Genomic DNA, 22874 nt, shown 5'->3' with positions numbered 1-22874 from the left:
TGCCCCCCTTTTCTTGCCCTAAGGAAGGAGCCAATGGCAGGGCACACACAGCTCCCCGCATTTCCACCCCAGGGCCCTTTGCTCTCTTGCATGTCCTCGCCATGAAGGATGGAGCAGGGAAAAATCCCGCTTTTCCTTGGGAAATAGAGGGGGACGTGACCCCACTCCCTGCCTAGATCCATCCCGGAGCTGCAGCCCAGGGCTTGGCCTTCCCACAGCCCCAGGAGCCACCTGACAACATTAAACAAAGAAACAAAATTCCAATTTGTTGGTTTTTGGTTTTTTTTTACCCACCAAGTTCTGCTAGAAGAGATTCTCCTGCCATGTCATAAATAAAAAAGGGGAAAAAGGTGTACAACAAGCAGAAAACACCCCCCAAAAGCTGGACTGGGCAAGGGCAGGGAGAGCTCATGGGCAGAGGCGGAGGTGGGAGCCTCTCCCAACCCAGAAGAAAGGGAAGACGCTTTCCCCCCCGAACGAGGCTTTTTGGAACGTAAAAATAGGGGGGTCACGCTCAGCAAAGTAAAATGCCACTTGCCCCACTCCATAGGCCAGAGTCACCCGCACCTTCCCAGTTCTCCCGGTGAAGGGGAAGGTGGTGATGGGGGAGGTGAAGGCACGGTACCGATTCCCGCACCACCCCAGCGCCCAGATCCCCTTCTCTGGCCGAAACTCAAGCCAGCCCTTCCTCAGGAGGGAGCGTCGGGCCACCCCCAGTGCCCAGGTCCTTCCTCCGGCCACCTCCACCTCCCAGCAGTGGGTCCCTGCGGTGAAGCCCTGGCAGCCCAGCACGCAGCAGGAGGCATCGAATCGCTCGGGGGTGGTGGGCAGATCCTGTCCCGCATCCATCCATCTCACCCCTCGCCGGTCCCGGGACAGGACAAGCCGGCCGTTGGCGGTGTCAGGGTCCAGAGTCACAAATGCTGCCACGGATGGAGAAGAATGTGGTGTTGGAGGAGGCCAATAGCCCCCCAAAAAAGCCCTGCTCCAGCTGAGACAAGCCCCAGCATCACACATCTGCCCCTGTCCTGGGCATTGGAGCAGAGACATGTCCATGTCTTCCTGTGTGGGAACGTCTTGCCTTACGCTGGAGGAGGGGACAGAGCTCCTTTATATCATTAGGAACCCCAACGCAAGCTCAACCCCTCATTTCCCAAACATTTTAAGCACCATTTTAGCTAAGACCGACTTTGCTGGAGCCCTCCCTGGTGGCTGCTGTTCCAAAAGAGCCTCACCTTTTCCATCTCCTCCTAGAGATGGTCCTTGCTCTTTCTCCAGTTCAGATGGCAAAATGTCTAGGGGATGAAGACAAAGGTTGGACATCACACCCTCCGGCTGGTAATTCTGCTCACTCTTGCCCCTGTCATGTTTTTCCTGGGAAAACTGGAAAAACAGCAGCAGGCAGAGCTGCCCCCCTCCCATAACGGGGGGACGACCCTCCATCAAACCAGTCATGCTCCACAGTACCTTGAAATCTCCCCAGCGTCTCTCTGAGGACATCGTTTTGTCGAGAAATGACACGGAGCCTCCGCTCCAGGTCCGAGAAGGTCTCCATCATCCTCCGAGCGCTGCCCATCTCCCACCTGGATGCAAACTTTTCCCCTTAGACATGGGACGCGTGGTGATGGCATGAGATGCCGGGACCATCCCTCCTCCCCCTACACCTTGGATGACTTGGGTGGGTGAGCTGGCTGTCCCCAAAATGTCCCTTTGCCCCAGGCCTAGAGATGCCAACCAGCTCCCTACAGGAGGACACTTGGGTCCCTGTTGCCCTGATGGCCAAGAGGACCTCTGGTCTTAGGGTGCTTTCTCTCACAGCATCCCCATACTGGGGTTCAGGGGCACCTTCTTGCCTCCACCCCTCTCCAAGCCTTACTTCAAGCCCTGCCTGAACTGCCAAAATGTCCATCTCTGTTCCAGAAACCACGGGGATGGTACCTGTGAGCCATCCCCCACCGCTGAGACACGGGTGGTGGAAGAGCACGTACCTGTCCACGGTGCTTCGGGCATCCTGGAATAGAAAGAGAGAGACAAAACCCCTCAGTCTCCCATCCCCAAATTGGGGGAAGACCCCGGCCGAGGTGGTGCTGTGTGCGAATCCCTCTCCCATTTTGCCCAGTAGAACATCCAACCTGGAGGAATCTGCTCGCAGGTTCCTCAAGCATCTTCTCCATCTCGCAGATCAGGACATCGAGGACTGAAATCTCCCCTGACATCTTGATCTCCTCTTCCTCCTGCCTCCTCATCATCTCTTTGTCCAGCTCTCCCAGCCGAGCCAGGAGGACAAGCTCTTGGTCCTTCAGAAACCGGCGCAGCTGCCGAAATTCGGACACAATCTTCTGCCTCTCAACCTCCGTCTGCATCTGCAGGACGTGGAAAGACACCACCATGGACGACACCGGTCCAACGCCATCACCCAGGAAAAATAGAGGTAACAGCTACTTACCAAATAGTCCTGACATTGTCTCTCTCCACTTATTTTCAGTTCCAAAATCTCTTCCCTTCGTTTCTTGAGTTTCTCTAGGTCACTGTATATTTGCTCCTGGAAGAAGAAAAATGGTTTGGGAGGGTATCTAGGTGGGAGTGGTGAAGGGATGGGGTGCTTGGAAACACTCCCCCCATGTTTGGGGGGGAGGGGGGAATCACAGCATGGGCACGAGGATGGAGAAGACGTGGGAGGGCAGCAGAGGAGCCAGCTTCATTCTCACGTGAAATAAATTGGGAAATACATGTTGACTGCTTTGGACCAAAAGGTTTAGCCTGAAAATTAAAATTTTTGTCTTTTTAGCCAAACTAAAAGAGTTGTTTAGGGTTACCCCCTCCACACCTCCACCCCGCCGCTCTCCCCAGTTATTTCCACTTGTTTATTTTCTTGGTGGAGAAAAACAATTATAGAGAACTCGCAGCTGGCTTGAAGCCTGCGACCCTGAGAAGCTCGAAGAAGCTACAGCATCCCTTAAGGCGGTCAGAAAACTTTCAGAAAAGGAATAGCCCAAGCTTGGTCATGGACCTGACCTTGTCGTCTTGGGCAGATTCCTCTACGTAGGCTGTAGCGGGACCTCCATGAACCCTTGGTCCATCACGGCTGGAGCTGGATGCTTTTGCACCACCCTTGAAGGCAAACGTCCTCTTGCGCCAGGAGCAGAGCTGCTCCTTCTCCTCCCTGTCTCCTTCCAGACCCAAGAGCTTCAGCTTCTCCTCTAAATGCTCCAAATGCAGTTTTGGCTGGAAATGCCCTTTCCTGAGCCGGCTTCGGTGGCCGACGGCCTCAGCATCTCCAAGCCTTCCTCGCTCCAGCCAGGATCGGGTTGTGCCGGCTCCGCAGCCGGCGGGGTCGCAGCCCAGACGCTCAGGGTCTGGCCGATGCTGCAGGATGGTGCGGTGGGTGCTTTCTTCTCCTCCTTCCCTTGGTCTAGATGAACCGGAGGCCATGGCCTCCAGCCTCTCTTGTTCCTCGTCCCCTTGCTGCCTGCGGTGGAGTGAATGTATAAAAGGTCTCAGCATGGGTGGAGGAAGGAGGAGCAGTGGAGAGAAGCTCTAATCTCTTTTAGATATTCATTTTAGGAAGGGATGAATTGCCCTCTAGCAAGGCTTGGACTTTAACGTCCATCTCTTGGGCACTGAGGTTCGTCTCTCCTACGGGCGTTGACATCTTGGGTTGGCATCTTCACTTGTGGGACGGCCACAGGAGAAGGAACCAACCTTCCCACCTAGTGGGAACTGGCATTTCATCCCCAAAGCTCAGGCTCTAACCTGCTCCCTCGCTGGTGCACGTCCCCCACGTCCACTCCCCACCCTTCAAAGCACAGACCGAAGCCGTAGGATGCATTTCCCAACGGAGGAACGCTACGATGATGCACATGTGCACAAAAATGGTGCCGGAAAGCAGTTTTTTATGTCTTCTTGCTGCTTTCCCTTTATTTGGAACCAATTTTAATTGATCGATGCAGCAGATGCAGAACCTGAACGCGTGGCCAAAGCAGGTTCAGCGGCACGATCCCATCCCCCCCAACCCCCTTGACTGCTTGCACTGCACGGACAGACAGACCACAGCCACCCCAAATTTAACAGCCCTTCATCTAAAAACCATCTCGGCAGTGCCAAGAGCGGCCGCGACGCTGCCGGTTCCCTTTGCCGGGGTGACCCCGACCATCCCAAAAAGAGACACTTACCCGTTAGGCAGCAGCACAAGGTCTTTGCAGATGATTTGTTTGTTTTTTTTTTTAAGCGTGGGGTGATTTAGTCCACAGGGCTCCTCTCCAGCCACCCTGGGCCTGTTTGAGCTCAGAGTCAGATCACATGGAGGACAGAGGGAAAATATCAGCCCTATTTAAGGAAACACGGAGAGGAATGTGCTGCCCGGTGTCTCCCTGCCAGGAACAGGCTCATTTACATCCCTCTGCGGATCAGTGTCCCCAACTTCGATGTTTTCAATCCAAGATAAAGCTGGGACTGAAAATACTTCATTATTTTTCAGCTGTAGGATAAAATACCTTTGGCTGTTGGGTAAAACGGGGCATCTGCCACCATGCAACACAAGGACCATCCAAGCACAGCCAGCTCCTGGGGGCTCGCCCCCCGCCTTGGCCATCACCAGGGCAAAAAATAAGCACAGTGGTCATCCAACTGCTTTAAATAAAGCAGCTTTTTCAGCCTCTGTCATGGAACAGGAGCGGCACAGCAACGCCTCCCTGATTGCAATTTTAATTACAGCACCACCAGTTTGATAAACACGTGCTTCGAAGTCGCTGCTGGTGGCGATTTCTGGCACGGAGGAAGGGCAGTTTCTCCTCTGTAGTGTTTCTTGCATTGCTAGTTACTTAGAAAAGAGGGGTTTTTTCTAAAATTATTATATATTTTTGTATTATTATGTATTTCCCCCCCAATTTCTGTCTGCTGAGAGCAGGAATGGTATCTCGAGCTGCTACACCAAGCATTTTGAAGCCCTCAGACACAAATAATCTGTCCGTGTCCTCCCTCTTGCCCCTGCTTGGGTCTTCTCCTGCCTACCCTACCCGGGGCCACCACAAACGTGGATTGCAAGGGCAATAATGAAGGTTTCTGGCCCGATGAACCGCAGGAAGAGAAACCCAAAACCACAGGGCTGAGATGCCCTGGCCGTTGCTCATCGGTGGGAGGTGACAGCATCACTCCCCGATGGGATCACACAGTGGGACCCACCTCAAACATTCCCCATTTTTAGGAGGGTAAGTGGGGCAAGATGCTGCAAGGAGAGATCATACAGGCTGCAGGCATCTTCTGAGAGGGCCAGAAGGGCTCCACGTTGAACTGGCTGGAAAAACAAATCAAATGCTCTGGAGAGTCTCAAGTGATTTATTGTCAGATGGGAACTACCAGTTGGCCATCCCATGGTGGGGCAAAAGACAAGCTTTAAGGCTTTACAGGTGGCTAAGAACAAGCAGGGATTAAAGAGGAATTCATCGGTGCTATTTAAGTGCAGCGTGATGTCATGAAAGGTGAAGACCATGGTGTCCATCCCCTCTGGTGGCTTCAGCGATGTCCCTAATCACCCACCTTCCAGCAAGGCTGGCCCCGTGCTGATCTCAAGCACGGCTTGACCCCTTCTGTGAATCTAGTTTTAGACCTCCCAGTGCCTCACTAGGAACTTTATGGCAACATGATGCAGAGCAACCCGCTTTGAGCCTCTTCAAACCTTTAATCCATGTGGTTTGGTGTTTGGCACCCCAATTTTCACCTGAGGGCATCATACCAGCTTGGTCTTGAATCCAGGCTTATCTCTCCTCCCAAAGGCTGAGCTAAATTAATGGACTCTGGCTAACCCAGTTGGTATAAAATCATTTGCCCAGGCCAGATTTGAGTCAAATTTAGTCCTGCGGGAGGACACGGCTGCATCCAGCTCTGGTATAAAGGATTACAGGAGCAATGTCTTGACGAGCATCACAACGGCTGGAGCATTTGGGGAGGAAACCTGTGGAGATGTTGGTGCACAAAGCTGACAGCATTGACCAGGTGCCTCGGAGCTCTGGCGACAGTCACAGAGGGTTTGCCATGCCCTTTCTCTGGCCAAGGGCAAAGGGCTTGAATTTGTAGGCAGGTTGAGCAAAGGAAAGTTGTTTAATCTCTTCCGGGTATAGACTTCCTCCACAGGCGATGGAGAGAGATAGGCAGACAGAAAGCACAATTTGCCTGTCCTATTTTGATGTCTGTGTTTGGATGAGATGGGTTCCCCACCAGAAGTGATTATTTCCCTCTGCCTACTATAAAAGCGACATGTAGATTTCAACCATTTGAGCCAACCACCAACTGATGGGAAGAAAATGCTGGTGGGAGCCACCTGGGTGATGCAGGCAGCATGAATAGTGACTTACCCCGGTGCCCACCTCTTTCCATCAACCGAAGGAGGTGCCTACATCTCTCTGCAGGTCACTTGATGTTCCTCTACGCTGGAACTGCAACTCTGAGACACTGGGCCAAGGGCTGAGGCTGGGCAGATCTTCTGCCACCTTGTGTTGAGGACATGTAAGATGGGCAGCCTTTCTTTTGCACAATGACAGCTGGAGCACTCGATTTGGAATGGGGGAGAATGAGGTTTGACGCTGCTCTTCCCGAGAGCATTTATACCCTGGTCTCCATCCTGCTGCTCTTAACCACCTAGCTGTAGGTGTCTGGATGGAGTTAAGGTGCTTCCACCACTTCTCCTGCCCCTCAAGCCACCCACTCACCGCCGGTGCTGAGCTCTCGGCGCAAGGAGGAGTGCAAGGGTCATCGGACCAGAGAGACCGAGCCCAGCTCCACCCAAAACCACGGCCGGATCCGTTCCCCGGCGAAGGAAGCTGGAGGAAAAGTGAAGATTGGTATTTTGTTCTCGACATCAAAAAACGCCACCTCTCCCCATTCGTAGTCGAGAGAGATCCGGATCTTTCTGGGGACCCGCGGCAGGTTAAGGAGGGTTGGAGGGGAGGTGAGGGCACGGTTCTTAAATCCCCATTGCTGCACCGCCCAGATCCCTTCCTCGGGATTAAAGCTGATGGGTCCCTTCCTCTGCAGAGACTCTCTGCTGACCCCAACGGCGCAGTACTGTCCCTCTGCCAGATCCACCACCCAGTAGTGTCTCCCGGAGGTGAAGGCTTCGCAACCCAGCACGCAAGGATCGGCGTCAAACCGCTCGGGGCTGTCGGGAGACTCCTGCAGCATGTATTCCCATCTCACGCTCTTCTGATCCTTGGAGAGGATGAGACGGGGGTGGGCTGTCTCCGGGTCCAGCGTCACATTTGCTGGGGAAGAGGAAAAAAAGAAGGTGAGAAGGAGAATTAAACTTACTTAACCTGACTTTTGCCCAGGGGCTGGTGTCTTCTTGGAAATCTAACAGGGTGTTTTGTCTTTCTGTAGTTCAAGGCTTGACAATTTGTGCGACTTTCCCCGCACAGCTACGGGACATCATTTGGCAAACCAAAGTACCAAATTACTTACCCATTTTTTCTTCCTCTTTCCCTAAAAATGCACAATAAAAGATAAGTTATTAACAGTGATGCGAACTTAAACCCAAAAGCCAAACTTGTATTTGTAGAATGGAGAAAAATGCACTTACTGTGCTCTTCAATGCATTTTCCTTAAAAGAAAAATTAAAAAGTGGTTATAATGAGGGTTTTTCAATTCCAAACGCCTCCATTTCATGACGATTTATTCCATTCCTTCCCCCCAAGTGTGTGGTTTTTTTCCCAGCATGAGATTAAGCTGTTGTGAAATAAGACCTGAGACTCGTGTCTGTAACGTGACTTGTCATTTAGATTAAAACCTCAGGAAAAAAAAAAGGATTAAGGGTTGTTTAAACTAACAGAAGTCACCACACAGAAAAAAAAGCTGTAATAGGCCATACCAGGAATTTCTGCTACAATTAGAGGGCATCGCTTGTATAGTTTGCGGAGGGAGGAAGGTGCGTGGCTGCTCCGGAGAGTCACGGCCAGTATTTTCACCTTTTGCGGGCGATCTTTGCCACGCTGAAGTCCGCGGAGGTTACGAAGACAAAAATCTCACAGCTCACCTAGTCTAAAACGCCCCCAAAACCTCACGCATCATTTACTGCTCCAGAAGGCGAGGAAAAGGACACTCACGCATTTTTGCTTTGTATTCCTCTGAAAAGAGAAGCGACAGGAACGGTTATTGCGCGTTTCTCTTCCTTTTTGCGTTACGACTTTCTAAGGGTTTCTTGGCTCCCAAAGCAAAAAGCGTGTTTTTGTGCCCAGTGATTGTTGTTTGCATTATTATAACTGTATTAATAATATATTGCTATATACGGTATATTAACGTGTAATTACACAATCATTCTATATATAATTATTATAGACTGCATGCATTACAATTATAGTTATCCATACAATTATTATGTATTTTATTGACAACTATAACCACAATTCATGCATCTTTCAACTTTATCCCCGTTAGCTCAGGTTTCCATAAAATTCCCCAAAATAGCTCAGCAAAAGGCAGGAGAAATAATAATTATAAGGAAAAAAAAAAAAGATATACACAGGTGTCTGTCTCTTTGCTGCAATCCGAGCCACTTACCAAGCTCTGCAGTGAGTTCGTCTGAAAAGAGAGAAGAAAGGAAGGGTTTCCAGTGCGATTCACACCACGGGGATCATACGGATCGTACAAACTCCCCAAGGTCACGTCTCGGGAAGAGATCTGATACTCACCGATTTTCCTATCGCGTTTTTCTAAACAAAGGGAAACAAGAAAGAAAGAAAATCAAAGTTGTTATAATCTGTTTTTTTCCTTCACCTAAAAAATAATACCAGAGACCATAAACCGCGTGTATTTTTGTTGGAAGGCAGAGAAAAACACTCACCGATTTCTGCTGACAGTTCGTCTTAAGAGAGAAAAAAAATAAATACTGGTTTCCATTATTATAATTCTTATCATTAGAATAAAAGTCATGATTCCATGCACTGAGTTCCACAGGATTCGGGAAGGTGATGGACACGTACCGATTTTGGCATCGCGTTCTCCTAAATAAGGAGAAATAGAAAGGAAAGGGGGGAAAAAAAGTTATTCCAAAGTCCTCCCCCCTTCGCCGTGCGTGTGTCATGTAGAGATAAATATTCTTCCATTCCGTAGAGAAAATTGTAATTGTAATTTGCATTTTGCCTCTAATTTTATATAGATTAACCCATCCCCTAACTGACTTTCCTCATCTTAAAGCAAAGGTCATGGCTTGCTCCTACCAAAACCCAAACTAAATATAAACAAGATATTTGCACAAAATTTTGATTTTTCCCCTTTTAAAAGGACTCACCCAGCTCGGTAGCGAGTTCACCTAGAGAGAGTGAAAGGAAAACTGGTTTTAATTACGAATACTTTTTTTCCCTACAGACACACACTAAACGGTTCACTGGGGGATTCTACGTTTCGCTCCAAGAACACGTTTACGAATTTTTAATTTTCATTGCTCTCAGTAGAGTTAAGCATCGCTGAACCGAAGAAATCCCTTGGCAACAGAAAACCAACCCAAAATAACTCCTTATTATCCAAAATACAGAAGGGCGCGCGGGCTGCCCAGGGAGAAGGGAGAGAAGCAAACAAGCGGCATCCAAGGATGTGAAGTTTTTAAACAGTCCTTTTATCTTGATTTAAAGGAAAAGACCTTTATTTCAGAGCGATATTTGCACCCCCGCATGCTTTTCTGTCCTATTAAAGGCAGAGAGAAGAACACGTACCGATCCGGGCAGTCTGTTCCGCTGAAAAAGGGAAGAAAATAAAGGGAAAAAAACTATGTTAAAAGCATCCCCCATAATTTTTGTGGTTTTGCATCATCTACAAATTGCAACTTGATAATTTCCCCACAACGCCGCGCTGTTGGTTATCGTTATTTTTTTACTTTACCCATGATTTTTTTTTTCCTAATCTGAGATAAAAAACAGAAACCACAAAACTCAAACCAACGTGAAAGAGTTAACGGGGTGGAGGGAAATAATGGAGGGGAAAGAATAAGGGAGGGGAAAAAAAGTAAGGGTGGAAGGAAAAAGAAACGACTTACCAAGCTCTTCAGTGATTTCCTCTTAAAGGAAAGAAATAAATGAAATAATTAGGATTTCTTTGCTCAGTTGGTACCTTGGGAGGGCTGAAAGAATACGAGATCTCAACAGAAATCTTGTTAATTCTCCCAAAAGTCAAAGAACCATATGGGAATTTGGTATTTGGGGTGGAAAAGCAGCTCCCTCGGCTGTTCTGGGGGTTGGGATAACGCGGCCGGCGTCCCTCCCTGCCGAATCTACCCAGAACACCCAAACCTGCCCAAAAGGACCCAGAAATGAGAGGAAAACCCACCTATTTTTTTATCACGTTCCCCTAAAAACAAGGAAGAAAACAGAGAGTGAAATAATTTCGAAGTATCTGTTGATGTTATGTCAGAGACAGGACTTTCCCCCCAAACGCCTCCTCCTTATCAGTCATTAATTATTTTAATTTTCTGTTGGATCTCATTTTGCACTAAGCCTCTATTTCTTGTTACGTTAAAGTTAATATCTGGGCAACAAAGCAAACTCAGAAAGCTTTAGAAAAGCTTTTATTAAAGGTTAAAGAGAAAAAAAATGAAATCACATACCAAGTTCTTCAGCGACTTCATCTTAAGAGAGAGAAAAACATGGATTTCCATTAGAATGTGTTTTTTTTCCCCAGATATTTTCTCCTTTTCTACTGTTATCAATCTTCTTCGCTATTCAAAGACCCCCAATTTCCTCTACTTTTGCAGTTATTACATTAAATTGTGGAGAAATGCGAGAAGCCGCTTTTGACGATGATGTAAAATTCCGTTTCTTTCAAAATTTTTCTGCATTAAACTTCGCTGACGTTGGCTTCGTTCATTCGTTGCGACAACAGACCACTACGCTTCTGACCAAACTCCCACCAAAGAGGTGAAGGGAGTGTCAAGTATTTGCTGTTGGCAGAGGAAGGAAACGACTTACCGAGTTCTTCAGTAAGTTCATCTTAAAAGAAGAAAACCAGAAAATGTTAATCACCTGCTTAAGGAGGATTCCTTCGAGTCAAAAGGTTGTTCCGCCTTGGCAGGAAGGGAAGTGATGCTTACCTCTTTCCGTATCACTCTCCGCTGGGAATGGGGGGGGGAGAAAGGGGGGAAGGGGGTGAAAGGGGGGAAGGGGGCGAAAGGGGGGGGCGAAAGGGGGGGGCAAAAGGGGGGGGCAAGGGGGGGGCAAAAGGGGGGGGCAAGGGGGGGGCAAGGGGGGGGCAAAAGGGGGGGGCAAAAGGGGGGGCAAAAGGGGGGGGGCAAAAGGGGGGGGCAAAGGGGGGGGCAAAGGGGGGGGCAAAGGGGGGGCAAAGGGGGGGGCAAAAGGGGGGGGCAAAAGGGGGGGGCAAAAGGGGGGGGCAAAAGGGGGGGGCAAAGGGGGGGGCAAAAGGGGGGGGCAAAAGGGGGGGCAAAGGGGGGGGCAAAAGGGGGGGCAAAAGGGGGGGCAAAAGGGGGGGCAAAAGGGGGGGCAAAAGGGGGGGCAAGGGGGGGGCAAAAGGGGGGGGCAAAAGGGGGGGGCAAAAGGGGGGGGCAAAAGGGGGGGGCAAAAGGGGGGGGCAAAAGGGGGGGCAAAAGGGGGGGGCAAAAGGGGGGGGCAAAAGGGGGGGGCAAAAGGGGGGGGCAAAAGGGGGGGGCAAAAGGGGGGGGCAAAAGGGGGGGGCAAAAGGGGGGGGCAAAAGGGGGGGCAAAAGGGGGGGCAAAAGGGGGGGCAAAAGGGGGGGCAAAAGGGGGGGGGCAAAAGGGGGGGGCAAAAGGGGGGGCAAAGGGGGGGGCAAAGGGGGGGGCAAAAGGGGGGGGCAAAAGGGGGGGGCAAAAGGGGGGGGCAAAAGGGGGGGCAAAAGGGGGGGCAAAAGGGGGGGCAAAAGGGGGGGGCAAAAGGGGGGGGCAAAAGGGGGGGGGCAAAAGGGGGGGCGGAAGGGAAAAGGGGGGGGCGGAAGGGAAAAGGGGGGGGCGGAAGGGAAAAGGGGGGGGGCGGAAGGGAAAAGGGGGGAAGGAAGAAAAATCAGAATTCTTATTAGCCTCTAGCGTTTTAGCCTCTTCCAGGCTTTATTCGCGTTCATAGCTATGGTCTGAAATGAGTTCGCAACTTCCATTAACCACCACCATTTCCTTATATTTTTTTTAAAAAGAAAAAAAACCTCCAGCCCCGTCACCGTAACGTGCGCGTCACAAGATTCATATCGCAAAGCTGGATCCCTCCCTCTTCTGTCGAATTAAAAAGGGAAAAAAACCCCAGGGATTTACCGAGTTCCTCGGGAGATTCATCTGCAAAAGGAACGGGAAGAATGAATTTGGCGCCGCCCGCCCGGGACACGCTCCCTCCGCCCGGCGTCGTGCGCCCTCCCGCTCACGAGGCGGTTTAAAAACACTCAGGACTCCCATAGTTTGTGTTTCAGTCCCAAAATTAAATGAGATTTTTAGTGTGGAGTCTAACCTAGAATATGTGTGTATATAGAGAAACAATAAATATACACACACGCGTGGATATTTTTATATATATACGCCCCCCCCCCCCATTTATATGAATAAATATGAATAAAATAACGTTTCTAAATTTTTTTCAGAGGGGAAGGGAAATATCACTTACCAGTTTTCCCATCCTTTAATTCCTCTAACAAAAAAGAAAAGAGGAAAATTAGAGGCAAAACACAGATTTTCCTTTTGTCCCCCGTTTCGCCCCGCAGATTTCTGTATCGGGAAACGCTCGTCTCTATTCCGTGGCTGTTTTTTGCCGGGTGTCGCTGCTACCTGTTGTTATTTTATTTTTAAAAGTCAGCTGCAGCGGCCCTTTATCCAACTTCAAACGCTATATACAACCAGCCAACCCGAATGATGAGAAACCCCATGAAGATCCGCCCCCCAAAAAATCCCAGATCAGTTTTGTGAAAGGAATAAAAGTGGCTCACCAAGCTCTTCCGTCAATTTGCCTTAAAAGGGAGAAGATAAAATTTGCTCTGTTCAGTACATTTCCTTCACAAGGATGGGGGGGGGAACGGAAGGTAACAAAATCCTCTGACATGGGCAGATACTCGTGTGCCTTGTAATTTTTTTAAAAAACTCAATTAAAATTTTTTAAAACTCAATTAAAATTTTTTAAAACTCAATTAAAATTTTTTAAAACTCAATTAAAAATTTTTAAAAACTTTCTTAATTCAATTTTAAAAAACAATTCAATTTTAAAAAACAATTCAATTTTTTTAAAAACAATTCAATTTTTTTAAAAACAATTCAATTTTTTTAAAAACAATTCAATTTTTAAAAAACAATTCAATTTTTAAAAAACAATTCAATTTTTAAAAAACAATTCAATTTTTTAAAACTTAATTCGGCTTTTAAAAACTTACTTAATTCGGCTTTTAAAAACTTACTTAATTCGGCTTTTAAAACTACCTTAATTCGGCTTTTAAAACTACCTTAATTCAGCTTTTAAAACTAACTTAATTCGATTTTTAAAACTTACTTAATTCGATTTTTAAAGCTTACTTAATTCGATTTTTAAAACTTAATTCGATTTTTAAAAAACTTAATATTTTAAAACTTCCTTAATTCGATTTTTAAAAGCTTAACTCAATTTAAAATGTAATTAAAATTTTTAAAACTTCACTCAATTTTTAAAGTAATTCAAACTTTAAAAACTTAATTCAAAATTTTTTAAAAATTCAGATTTCTCAGGAAATAAGGACGACACTTACTGATGACAGCGTCCTGTTTTCCTAGAAAGACAACAAAGAAGGGACAGAGATCACTCAACCCCCGCTCTGCCCCGATTTCGGATTGCACACGGACGCCGCCCAGCCGGGCGAACGGCCCGCGCACCCGCGCACCTTCCTGCCCCCCCGGCGCGGCGCGGCGGGCGCGGGCGCGGCTCCCAGGCTTCGGCGCGGCGCCGCACGCGAGGGCGTGAAAAACGCGCGCCGCCGCCCCAAAACCTCCCAGACTGAAAAGGAGCAGAAGCTCTTGCAGTGATTTGGGACAGAGAATCACACCTCCAGGACGTTTTCCTCAAATGCCTGATGCATTCCGTGGGGTATAAATACATTTTTGAATTAATAATTGAATCGAATAGACGACTTTGGTGGAAGTGGGGAGCGGCACAACCCATCCGAGGGGCTCCCGCTGCCCGCGGAGGGTTCGCTTCCCCGAGACGCGCCGACTTACGAACTTCCGCGTCTCGTTCCTCTGCAAACAGAAAAGAACGCAAATTATTACCATTTTTCCCTCAGGAACTCGCTAAAGCGCCTCGGCCTCTCCTGGCTGTTATTTTCCTCCAAATTCTGTTTTAGGAGGTCACAGCTGCCTTCGGCAGGGCCGTATTTCTGCTAAGGGGGGGGGGAGGAGCAGCCACCAAAGCGCCCGGCGCTGCCCGTACGCCCCATTTATCGAGGGGGAAGCGCGCTTACCGAGCAGCTGGGAGAGGCGCCCTGAAAGCCGAGACAGACACGTTAGGTCGAAGCAGAGGGTTTTAACACTGAAATGATACGTAGTCTATAATTTGTAATTAAATATTTACACTATATCAGTTATCATTGCTGTTATAATCCTGTGTCTATAATATACAAGTGATAGATACTGAAAATATATAGACACAACACAAATTCACTATAGAATATAAAAATACAATAAATATAATATATAAATAATATTAATATAACTGTAACAGTATATAATATATAATGATATATAAGTATATATAAATATACAAATATGAATATATATACACACAACACACATGTATAGACACAACACATAAATACACTATAGAATATAAAAATATAAATATATCTATTAATATTATTAATATAACTATAACTATATATAATATATATAACTAGATATAACTAGATATAACTATATAAATACATATATACACACATATATAGGCACAACACAAATACACTACAGAATATAAAAATATAATACTGTAATATATTAATATTATTGATATCATATGATATAAGATAATATAAGATAATGATATGATATGAGATATGATGTGAGATATGAGATATGATGTGAGATATGAGATATGATGTGAGATATGAGATATGATGTGAGATATGAGATATGATGTGAGATATGAGATATGATGTGAGATATGAGATATGATGTGAGATATGAGATATGATGTGAGATATGAGATATGAGATATGAGATATGATATATGATATATGATATGAGATATGATATGAGATATGATATGATATGAGATATGATATGATATGAGATATGATATGATATGAGATATGATATGATATGAGATATGATATGATATGAGATATGATATGATATGAGATATGATATGATATGAGATATGATATGAGATATGAGATACCAATATATTTTATAAATATATAACTATATAAAATATATAACTATATATAGTTATATTATATATAGTATATAACTATATTAATATAACTATAAATATTAATATGTATTAGTGATCTCTAAATATGGCCCAAAAGACGCGAGCGGAGGGAAAACGACACTTACTTATCTCCGCTTCATTTTCCCCTAAAAGGGAAACAAAAATCATGGGAATAAAGAACAGGAGCCGCCGCTTCTGCCGCCCCGTTGTGCCCCTCCGTCATCAGCGCGGCTTCGTGGGCCTTCACAATGATTTTCTTTTTCCTACCACCACTGCTTTCTGCCGAAAAACACACCTAGCCTCGGCTAAACTCGTATTTGCGGGTGAAAACCAGGCTCGAGCAGCCCCGCGAAAGGAAACGCCGCGTTCGGCAGAAAATAAAAAAGGGCAAATATCGATCGTCACTCGGGTTTTTCTGCTCCGCAGCGCCGGCGGTGGCTTTCTGCACCCGGTGGTTCAGATTTATGCCCTGCCTCCTGGGCAGTTACGAGCTCGCGTCGCTGCTGAGCTCATCCGTAAAAATAGAGAAGGAGCCGCCGGGGTGGCGCCGAGCCCGGCCAGGTGGCTCCGACGCCGCTGGTACTTACGGATCTTCGCGTCCCGTTCCTCTGAAAAATGACAAAGGAATGAGAGTAAATTAGCCCGTAGTTGCGTCCCGCAAGCGCTCAAGTCAAGCTCTGCCAAGGGTTTGTTCTGGACCTGGTTTCGTATCTATACTGTCGCTTGGAAATTCTGTTTTGGGGAATATATATTATATAAATACTATATTATACATATACATATTATCTGATAAAGAAAATCTGTCAGATAATCTAATACCCTCATTTTTTACCCTCCTCATTTTTTACCCTCCTCATTTTTTACCCTCCTCATTTTTTACCCTCCTCATTTTTTACCCTCCTCATTTTTTACCCTCCTCATTTTTTACCCTCCTCATTTTTTACCCTCCTCATTTTTTACCCTCCTCATTTTTTACCCTCCTCATTTTTTACCCTCCTCATTTTTTACCCTCCTCATTTTTTACCCTCCTCATTTTTTACCCTCCTCATTTTTTACCCTCCTCATTTTTTACCCTCCTCATTTTTTACCCTCCTCATTTTTTACCCTCCTCATTTTTTACCCTCCTCATTTTTTACCCTCCTCATTTTTTACCCTCCTCATTTTTTACCCTCCTCATTTTTTACCCTCATTTATCTGATCTATCATAAAAATACACATTACATCATATATTTATCTTTGCTCTTGCACACACGCTACTCACCTTGATTTAAACAGAAATTCCCTCCCCCCTTAAAAAACCCTCAGATATGCAGATAACAGCAAAAAAAAGAAATTAATTTTGAGCAAAGCAGGGAAATTCCTTACCAAGTTCTGCTGCGTGTTTCCCTTAAAACAGAGGGAAAAAAAAGAACAAAACAGGGATTTCACAACATTCCTCTTTTCTTGATGACATAATAGATGACAAAATTCGCAGGGTTAATTCTCACAATGAAAAAAAAAAAGGCACTTACGAAGTTTTCTATTGCAGTCCCCTAAAAATAAACAGGAGTAAGTTGTTATTCCATCACTCCGCCTGCGCTCACACTGCGTTTCCATCTAAATCAATGGGAAAATGACTTACCGACGTCCGCAGTGAGTTCACCTGAAAAAAAAAAGAGGGGAAAAAATTAAAAGTTAGTTTTAAGGCCAGTATTTTTGATTCTTCTGTAAATCTAGAGGCAATGGACGATGGTTTCTGGGTCTCATTTCCTCCTCAGAAACTCCTCCAGAGATTTGCTGGGCAGAGGAACATAAAACCTACCTATTTTTGTGTGCCGCTCTCCTAAAAATATGAGAAAAAAACCAATGGTCAGTTATTCAGAATCATGGAATCACTGAATCATAAGGTTGGAAAGGACCTCAAGGATCATCAAGTCCAACCTCAACCCAACCCCCCCAAGGCCTCCTAAACCATGTCGAGGGCCGCGTCTGCGCGGTGTTTGAACCCCCCCAGGGACGGTGACTCCCCCACCTCTCGGGGCAGCCTCTGCCAGGGCCTGACAACGCTTTTGGTGAAGAAATTGTTCCCAATCTCCAACCTAAACCTGCCCTGACGCAGCCTGAGGCCGTTCCCTCTCCTCCCGTCACTGGTGACTTGGGAGCAGAGACCAGCCCCCCCCTCACTCCAGCCCCTCTCAGGCAGCTGCAGAGAGTGAGAAGGGCTCCCCTCAGCCCCCCCTTCTCCAGGCTAAACCCCCCCAGCCCCCTCAGCCGCCCCCCAGCACACTTGTGCTCCAGACCCTGCCCCAGCCCCGCTGCCCTTCTCTGGACACGCTCCAGCCCCTCAAGGCCCTTCTTGTCCCGAGGGGCCCAAACCTGAGCCCAGCATTCGAGGTGGGGCCTCCCCAGGGCCGAGCACAGGGGCCCCATCCCTGCCCGGCCCCTGCTGGCCACACCAGTGCTGACACAAGCCTGGGGGCTGGTGGCCTCCTTGGCCACCCGGGCACTGCTGGCTCGTGCCCAGCCGGCTCTTGACCAACACTCCCAGGGCCTTCTCCACCACGCAGCTTTCCAGCCCCTCTGCCCCAGGCCTGGGGCGCTGCCTGGGGTTGGTGCGACCCAAGGGCAAGACCCAACACTGAGCCTTGTTCACCCTCACCCAGTTGACCTCGGTCCCGTTCACCCTCACCCAGTTGACCTCGGTCCCATTCACCCTCACCCAGTTGACCTCGGTCCCATTCACCCTCACCCAGTTGACCTCGGTCCCGTTCACCCTCACCCAGTTGACCTCGGTCCCGTTCACCCTCACCCAGTTGACCTCGGTCCCGTTCACCCTCACCCAGTTGACCTCGGTCCCGTTCACCCTCACCCAGTTGACCTCGGTCCCGTTCACCCTCACCCAGTTGACCTCGGCCCCGTTCACCCTCACCCAGTTGACCTCGGTCCCATTCACCCTCACCCAGTTGACCTTGGCCCCGTTCACCCTCACCCAGTTGACCTCGGCCCATCGCTCCAGCCTGTCCAGGTCCCTCTGCAGAGCCTTCCTGCCCTCCAGCAGATTTCTCATGGTTTCTGCCTTTCGCATGTTACATCTTTATCTCTGTTTGCAGACTTTGGAATCCAGGACAATTTCTGTTCTAGCCTATTTCTAATCATTTTGGGGTTTTAAATTTCTCTACTGCTAGATGCCGTTTTTCACCAGGCAGATGAAATGCAGGGAAACAGGCAGAAATAATGTTCGGGTTTTGGTTTTAGAATTGCATTTTTCTAAATGCAATTTAACGATTTGTTTGTAGTGTGATAATTTTTTTGTAATTTTTTTTTCAATTTAAGAATTTTAAAAATTGATAAAAAACGCAAAAGGAAGGAAACCGACTTACCGAGCTCCACCGTAAATATTCCTTAAAAAAGAAAATAGCATTAGCTCCTGTCAGATTTCCCAAACGCCGCAGCACGAGTCTAACCTTCACCTCTCCAGCCCATCTCAGCTCTGCCCGCGGGAGTTTCCCCCCCATCATATCTTCCTTTTTCCCCTTAAACTTCAGCTTCAGCCTCCCCCAGCTCTCAAAATCCAAAGGATTGTTTCTTTTCACCACGCAAATTTAGTATAATTAAGAAATTCCAGCATCCCCTCAACGCTGAAACACCGACCAAACCACCCTGAGGCGTACGAGGAGGAAATGGCACTTACTAATCGTTGCATCACACTTTGCTAAAACAAATGAAAATAAAGAATAATATAGAGCGATCAGTTTTCAGCACCTCCGGCTGCCCTTTTCCCTTGCGTAATACAGGAAAGAAAAATCCTTACCAAGTTCAGCAGTGAGTTTCCCTAAAAAGAGAGAGAAACAGAAGTTTCTTTTAAATGAGATGTTTCTCTCCCCTCTCTGGACACGGCGTAAATAATTCTCTGGTTTAAGCTTACATGGTATTTTAGAAAATAATATGATGTGTGGTATAATAGTATGGAAGAGGCAGTAAAAATGTGCAGCTTGATAGTATAAAATAGAAAATATAAATAGCGAAAATAATATGATATCAAATATAAAATAGCAAAAACAGTAAATTACAGTAGCGAAAATAAAATACAGTAGCAAAAATAGCGAAAATAATATAGTAGCGAAAGTAATTAATATAGTAGCAAAAACAATAGTGAAAATAATATAACATGGGGCAAAAATAATATAACACGGGGGCAAAAATAGCGAAAATAATAGCAAAAATAATATAACACGGGGGCAAAAATAATAGTGAAAAGAATACAATATGGTGGCGAAAATAACACAACGTGGAGGCAAAAATAATGGCGAAAATAACACAACGTGGAGGCAAAAATAATGCCAAAAATAACATGGTAGCAAAAATAATCGCTATTATTTTCACTAAAATACTATAATATGACAGGAAATAGCGGTTGTAACATAACAGCGATGATAACCGATTACAATCTAAGAGCGAGGCAAACCACTGGTTCTGGTAATACACCCATGTAGGAGCGATGTAAGGGGCCGAGTTCAGAAATGCAGGAAAACTGAGCAAACCGGTGCCCGGGAGGAGAGAGACTTTTGGCAACACACCAGCCACTGAGGAAGATCCACCTTTAGACCAAGATTTTTAGGCGTCAGGAGGAGAACGTCACTTACGAAGCCTCGAGTCTCGGTCCCCTGGATGAAAAAAAAAGAGAGAAAAAGAGTAAAATCCAGCATCTTACTGGTTGGGTTTTCTTTTTCACGCAGCACTTCCCTCTTTCCCCAGCCAAAGCTCAAAGACTTTCTGCTGCAAAGCTGGGTTTTGCTTATTTTTCTAATTATATTTTATTCAAGAACCCTAAAAAAATCTGCACGTTGAGTTCACGGTGTTATCCGGCGGCGGTCGGCCCCGAGGGACGCGGCCTCGCCTCGGCACGAGCCCTGGTGAGGGCCAGGAGGTTGCACCAAGGACCTCCAGACGTTCCTCCAACTAAACGCATAAAATCCCACAAAGATTTAATTAAAACAATCCTCACGGGAGGTTCTGTACAAAAATTGGACTTACCAAGCAGCGCGGTGAGTCTGCCTTTGAAATAAGGAAAAAAAAAAAAAGGTATTAATTATAGAATCACTGAATCATTAAGGTTGGAAAAGACCTCGAGGATCATCAAGGCCAACCATCAACCCAACACTCCCACGTCTCCTAAATCAGGCCCTACAACCCTTTGACCCTAGAAAAGACGTTTCTAAGCCTAAAAGCATCGGGTTTGGTTCAAAATAAACCCCCCAAACTTACGTATTTCTGCTGCGAGTTTGGCTGCAAAGGGAAAAAAGAATATTTGTATTTATTTGGATGTTTTTTTCCTGTGGGAAATGCAGAAGCCAGGGCTGAAACGTGGGGGTAAAAACATGTTCTATTCGCTCCTTTTCAAGGACAGGGCATCAGAGAGGCTCCCCCTCCCCCAAAACAAGGGGGTTTTACCCCAAAAGCACAATGAAGAATGACACTCACTGATTTTTCTATCGCGTTCCTCTGCAAAGGAGCGGAGAAAAAAAAGAAAAAGGAAGGAAATGAGTATTAAATATGTATTTCTTTTCAGTTCACTGCATCTATAGCGTCCCCAGAGCTCTTAGATCAGGAATATTGCTTTTTCCCCCCCCAACATTGCCTTTATACGGATAATTATACTTTGAAATTACGCTGTTATGAACGTTACTCAATTTACCAAAAGAAATCCGAAAGGTTTTTCAAGCAGGAAACCCCCTCCCCGCTCCCGTTGTCAAAGGTAAAAGAGCAGGCCCGCGTGCTCCACGGCACCCGTCCGAAACGGAATCGCACTTACTGATCTTTGCGTCGCATTCGCCTGAAAACAAACAAAAAAAGGGAGAATCGATTAAATACGGAGAAGCGCAGAGTAACTCCTGCACCCGGCCCCTCCCGCGGCGCGCTCTTCACGCCGTAAAACTCAAACCCGACGTAAGTTTTATACCACAGACAAATTCCCCTAAAATATTTTTAAAATAAGCTTTGTTAAGGAAGAAATCCCCCATCAGCCACCCATTCCTAACGCAGACGAAACCACAAAATCTTCCATTTTTAAAGATTTTGGGTTTTATACGGGGCACTTTTGACAGATAACTTTCATTTTAAGGGAATAAAAACTTCTTACCCAGGTCTGACGTGAGCTTGCCTTAAACCAAAGGAAACAAATGAAATATGAGCTTTAAATCGACCTTTATTTCCCTGCAAACACAACCCGATGCTGCGGCTTGCGTCGCCTTTGACTTTCCCCAGGGTCAAGGTACAATATCACCGCAAACCCAAAACCTCCCACATATTAAAAAAAAAAATAATCATTTAAATAACTGGATCCAAACCACGCAGCCACCCACGGGGCGATGGGGCATCGCCGAGTCTTTTCCTTCCACCAGCAAAGGAAAAACGACACTCACTGATTTTTCTATCACGTTCCTCTAAAAGAGAAAATAAAGAGAAAATATCGATGGTCAAGACGTGCTCGCCAGCTCTCAGTCACGCTCGCGAACCTCACGTCATCCTCCGCCTCCAAATTTTGATTTGATGGGTGATTATCATTTGAAATGCTACTTTTTTAAAAAATTAATTTTAATTAACTGACTTTTTTTTTAATTAATTGACTTTATTTCTAGGCCAGATTGGACGTATGTGGGGTTATGTGTGCAGGGGGGCGGAATAACCACCTCTTCCCCCCTAAAAACCCACAGCGAAATAAAGACCAAACGGAAGGAAACCACTTACCCAGCTCCGCAGTCAGACTGTCTGAATTAAAAGAAAAAGAGAAAAATCACCACCGGTTTTCTCAAGGCCCTCCAGGGATGCACCACACCCTACCTGGTCCTTCCTTTGCTTGGAAAATACAGCTATTCTGCATCTAACGCTCGACACATCTCGCCCGTTCGCAACATCTACCGCGAAAGACGGGACAATCGGAACGGGAAAAGGAACTTTTGCAAAACTGGGAGTATCTGTTGAGGGGGATTAAGTCTTAAGTTCTGCATCTTAACGGCCCTGAATCCCCCCCAAGGCTCCGTCCTGCCTCTCAGGGCTTCACACCAATTACGTTCATACACGGCTTTGGCCGAAAAATTCCCTTTATTCTCTTTTTTATTAGCTGCCGGGGTTTTTTTTTACATATTAGTTCTTATTAAAAATGAATATACCTCCGGCTTTTTAAAAATAGGCAAGAGAAAAGGAATAAACCCCAGGCAAATCAGCTAAAACACGACTCAGAGCTCTACCGAAATATATCGGATGGGACGTAGAGACACGACTTACCGATCTCTGCTGTAAGTTCGCCTTAAACCAGAGAAATAAATCAGAATACATGTTAAAGGGCTGCTTTCTGTTCTCCGAGCCTGCCGTTTACAGATTTGGCATTGAAATAACCACGTAGGGTCAAGGGCAGAGCCCGGAGCGGACGGGACTGTGTCTCCCACCTGCCGCACGGACGTTAAACGGGATCCTGGGTTTTCACGCAGGGTTCAGCGAATGAGAGATTTCCTTATCAGAATT

The 22874-nt window shown here is 46.6% G+C and overlaps 2 protein-coding genes across 3 annotated transcripts; both read right to left on the bottom strand.

The window, feature by feature from the left end:
- Positions 1-251: 251 nt before the first annotated feature.
- LOC104046863 (E3 ubiquitin-protein ligase TRIM7-like) lies at positions 252-4567 on the bottom strand. 2 transcript variants are annotated; one of them, XM_064473978.1, is made up of 8 exons: positions 4173-4567; positions 3016-3469; positions 2447-2542; positions 2133-2363; positions 1989-2011; positions 1468-1583; positions 1236-1295; positions 252-923 (listed from the first exon to the last, which is right to left on the bottom strand). In XM_064473978.1, the coding sequence occupies exons 2-8, from the start codon at positions 3430-3432 to the stop codon at positions 409-411; spliced, it is 1458 nt and encodes a 485-aa protein (XP_064330048.1). In that variant the 5' UTR covers positions 3433-3469; positions 4173-4567; the 3' UTR covers positions 252-408. The 2 variants fall into 2 exon arrangements, with proteins under 2 accessions (XP_064330048.1, XP_064330047.1); XM_064473977.1 differs by lacking the exon at positions 4173-4567 and having other exon boundaries at positions 3016-3889.
- A 747-nt stretch (positions 4568-5314) lies between these two features.
- LOC135317522 (tripartite motif-containing protein 10-like) lies at positions 5315-21417 on the bottom strand. The gene is made up of 36 exons (XM_064473814.1): positions 21392-21417; positions 21166-21272; positions 20835-20855; positions 20619-20639; positions 20388-20408; positions 19997-20017; positions 19165-19185; positions 19045-19065; positions 18734-18754; positions 17176-17196; positions 16996-17016; positions 16886-16906; positions 16740-16760; positions 15962-15982; positions 15500-15520; positions 14407-14427; positions 14165-14185; positions 13699-13719; positions 12913-12933; positions 12594-12617; positions 12251-12271; positions 11069-11089; positions 10947-10967; positions 10586-10606; positions 10309-10329; positions 10019-10039; positions 9699-9719; positions 9278-9298; positions 8970-8990; positions 8831-8851; positions 8679-8699; positions 8548-8568; positions 8094-8114; positions 7571-7591; positions 7453-7473; positions 5315-7256 (listed from the first exon to the last, which is right to left on the bottom strand). Exons 1-36 carry the CDS (start codon positions 21415-21417, stop codon positions 6745-6747), a joined length of 1341 nt encoding a protein of 446 aa, XP_064329884.1. The 3' UTR covers positions 5315-6744.
- Between the last annotated feature and the right edge of the window lie 1457 nt (positions 21418-22874).

This window comes from Phalacrocorax carbo, chromosome 26, assembly GCF_963921805.1.
Source record: "Phalacrocorax carbo chromosome 26, bPhaCar2.1, whole genome shotgun sequence".
Taxonomy (NCBI): domain Eukaryota; kingdom Metazoa; phylum Chordata; class Aves; order Suliformes; family Phalacrocoracidae; genus Phalacrocorax; species Phalacrocorax carbo.
The sequence above is the reverse complement of the archived record's forward strand: the minus strand, read 5'-3'. Positions and strand labels throughout refer to the sequence as shown.

Bases quoted from the DNA above. Each gene is read 5' to 3' on its own strand.
- LOC135317522 (XM_064473814.1), bottom strand. From the start codon at position 21,417: ATGGAAGATTTTGTGGTTTCGTCTGC. The intron at 20,856-21,165 runs GTAAGTGCGATT...GCTCCTTTGCAG, and splicing joins CGAATGCGACGCAAAGATCA to AGGAACGCGATAGAAAAATC. The intron at 15,521-15,961 runs GTAAGTACCAGC...TTTCCCTTTTAG, and splicing joins GGAACGGGACGCGAAGATCC to GGGAAAATGAAGCGGAGATA.
- LOC104046863 (XM_064473977.1), bottom strand. From the start codon at position 3,504: ATGCTGAGACCTTTTATACATTCACTCCACCGCAGGCAGCAAGGGGAC. The intron at 1,584-1,988 runs GTACGTGCTCTT...GTTTGCATCCAG, and splicing joins GCCCGAAGCACCGTGGACAG to GTGGGAGATGGGCAGCGCTC. The intron at 924-1,235 runs GTGAGGCTCTTT...CATCCGTGGCAG, and splicing joins TCTAGGAGGAGATGGAAAAG to CATTTGTGACTCTGGACCCT.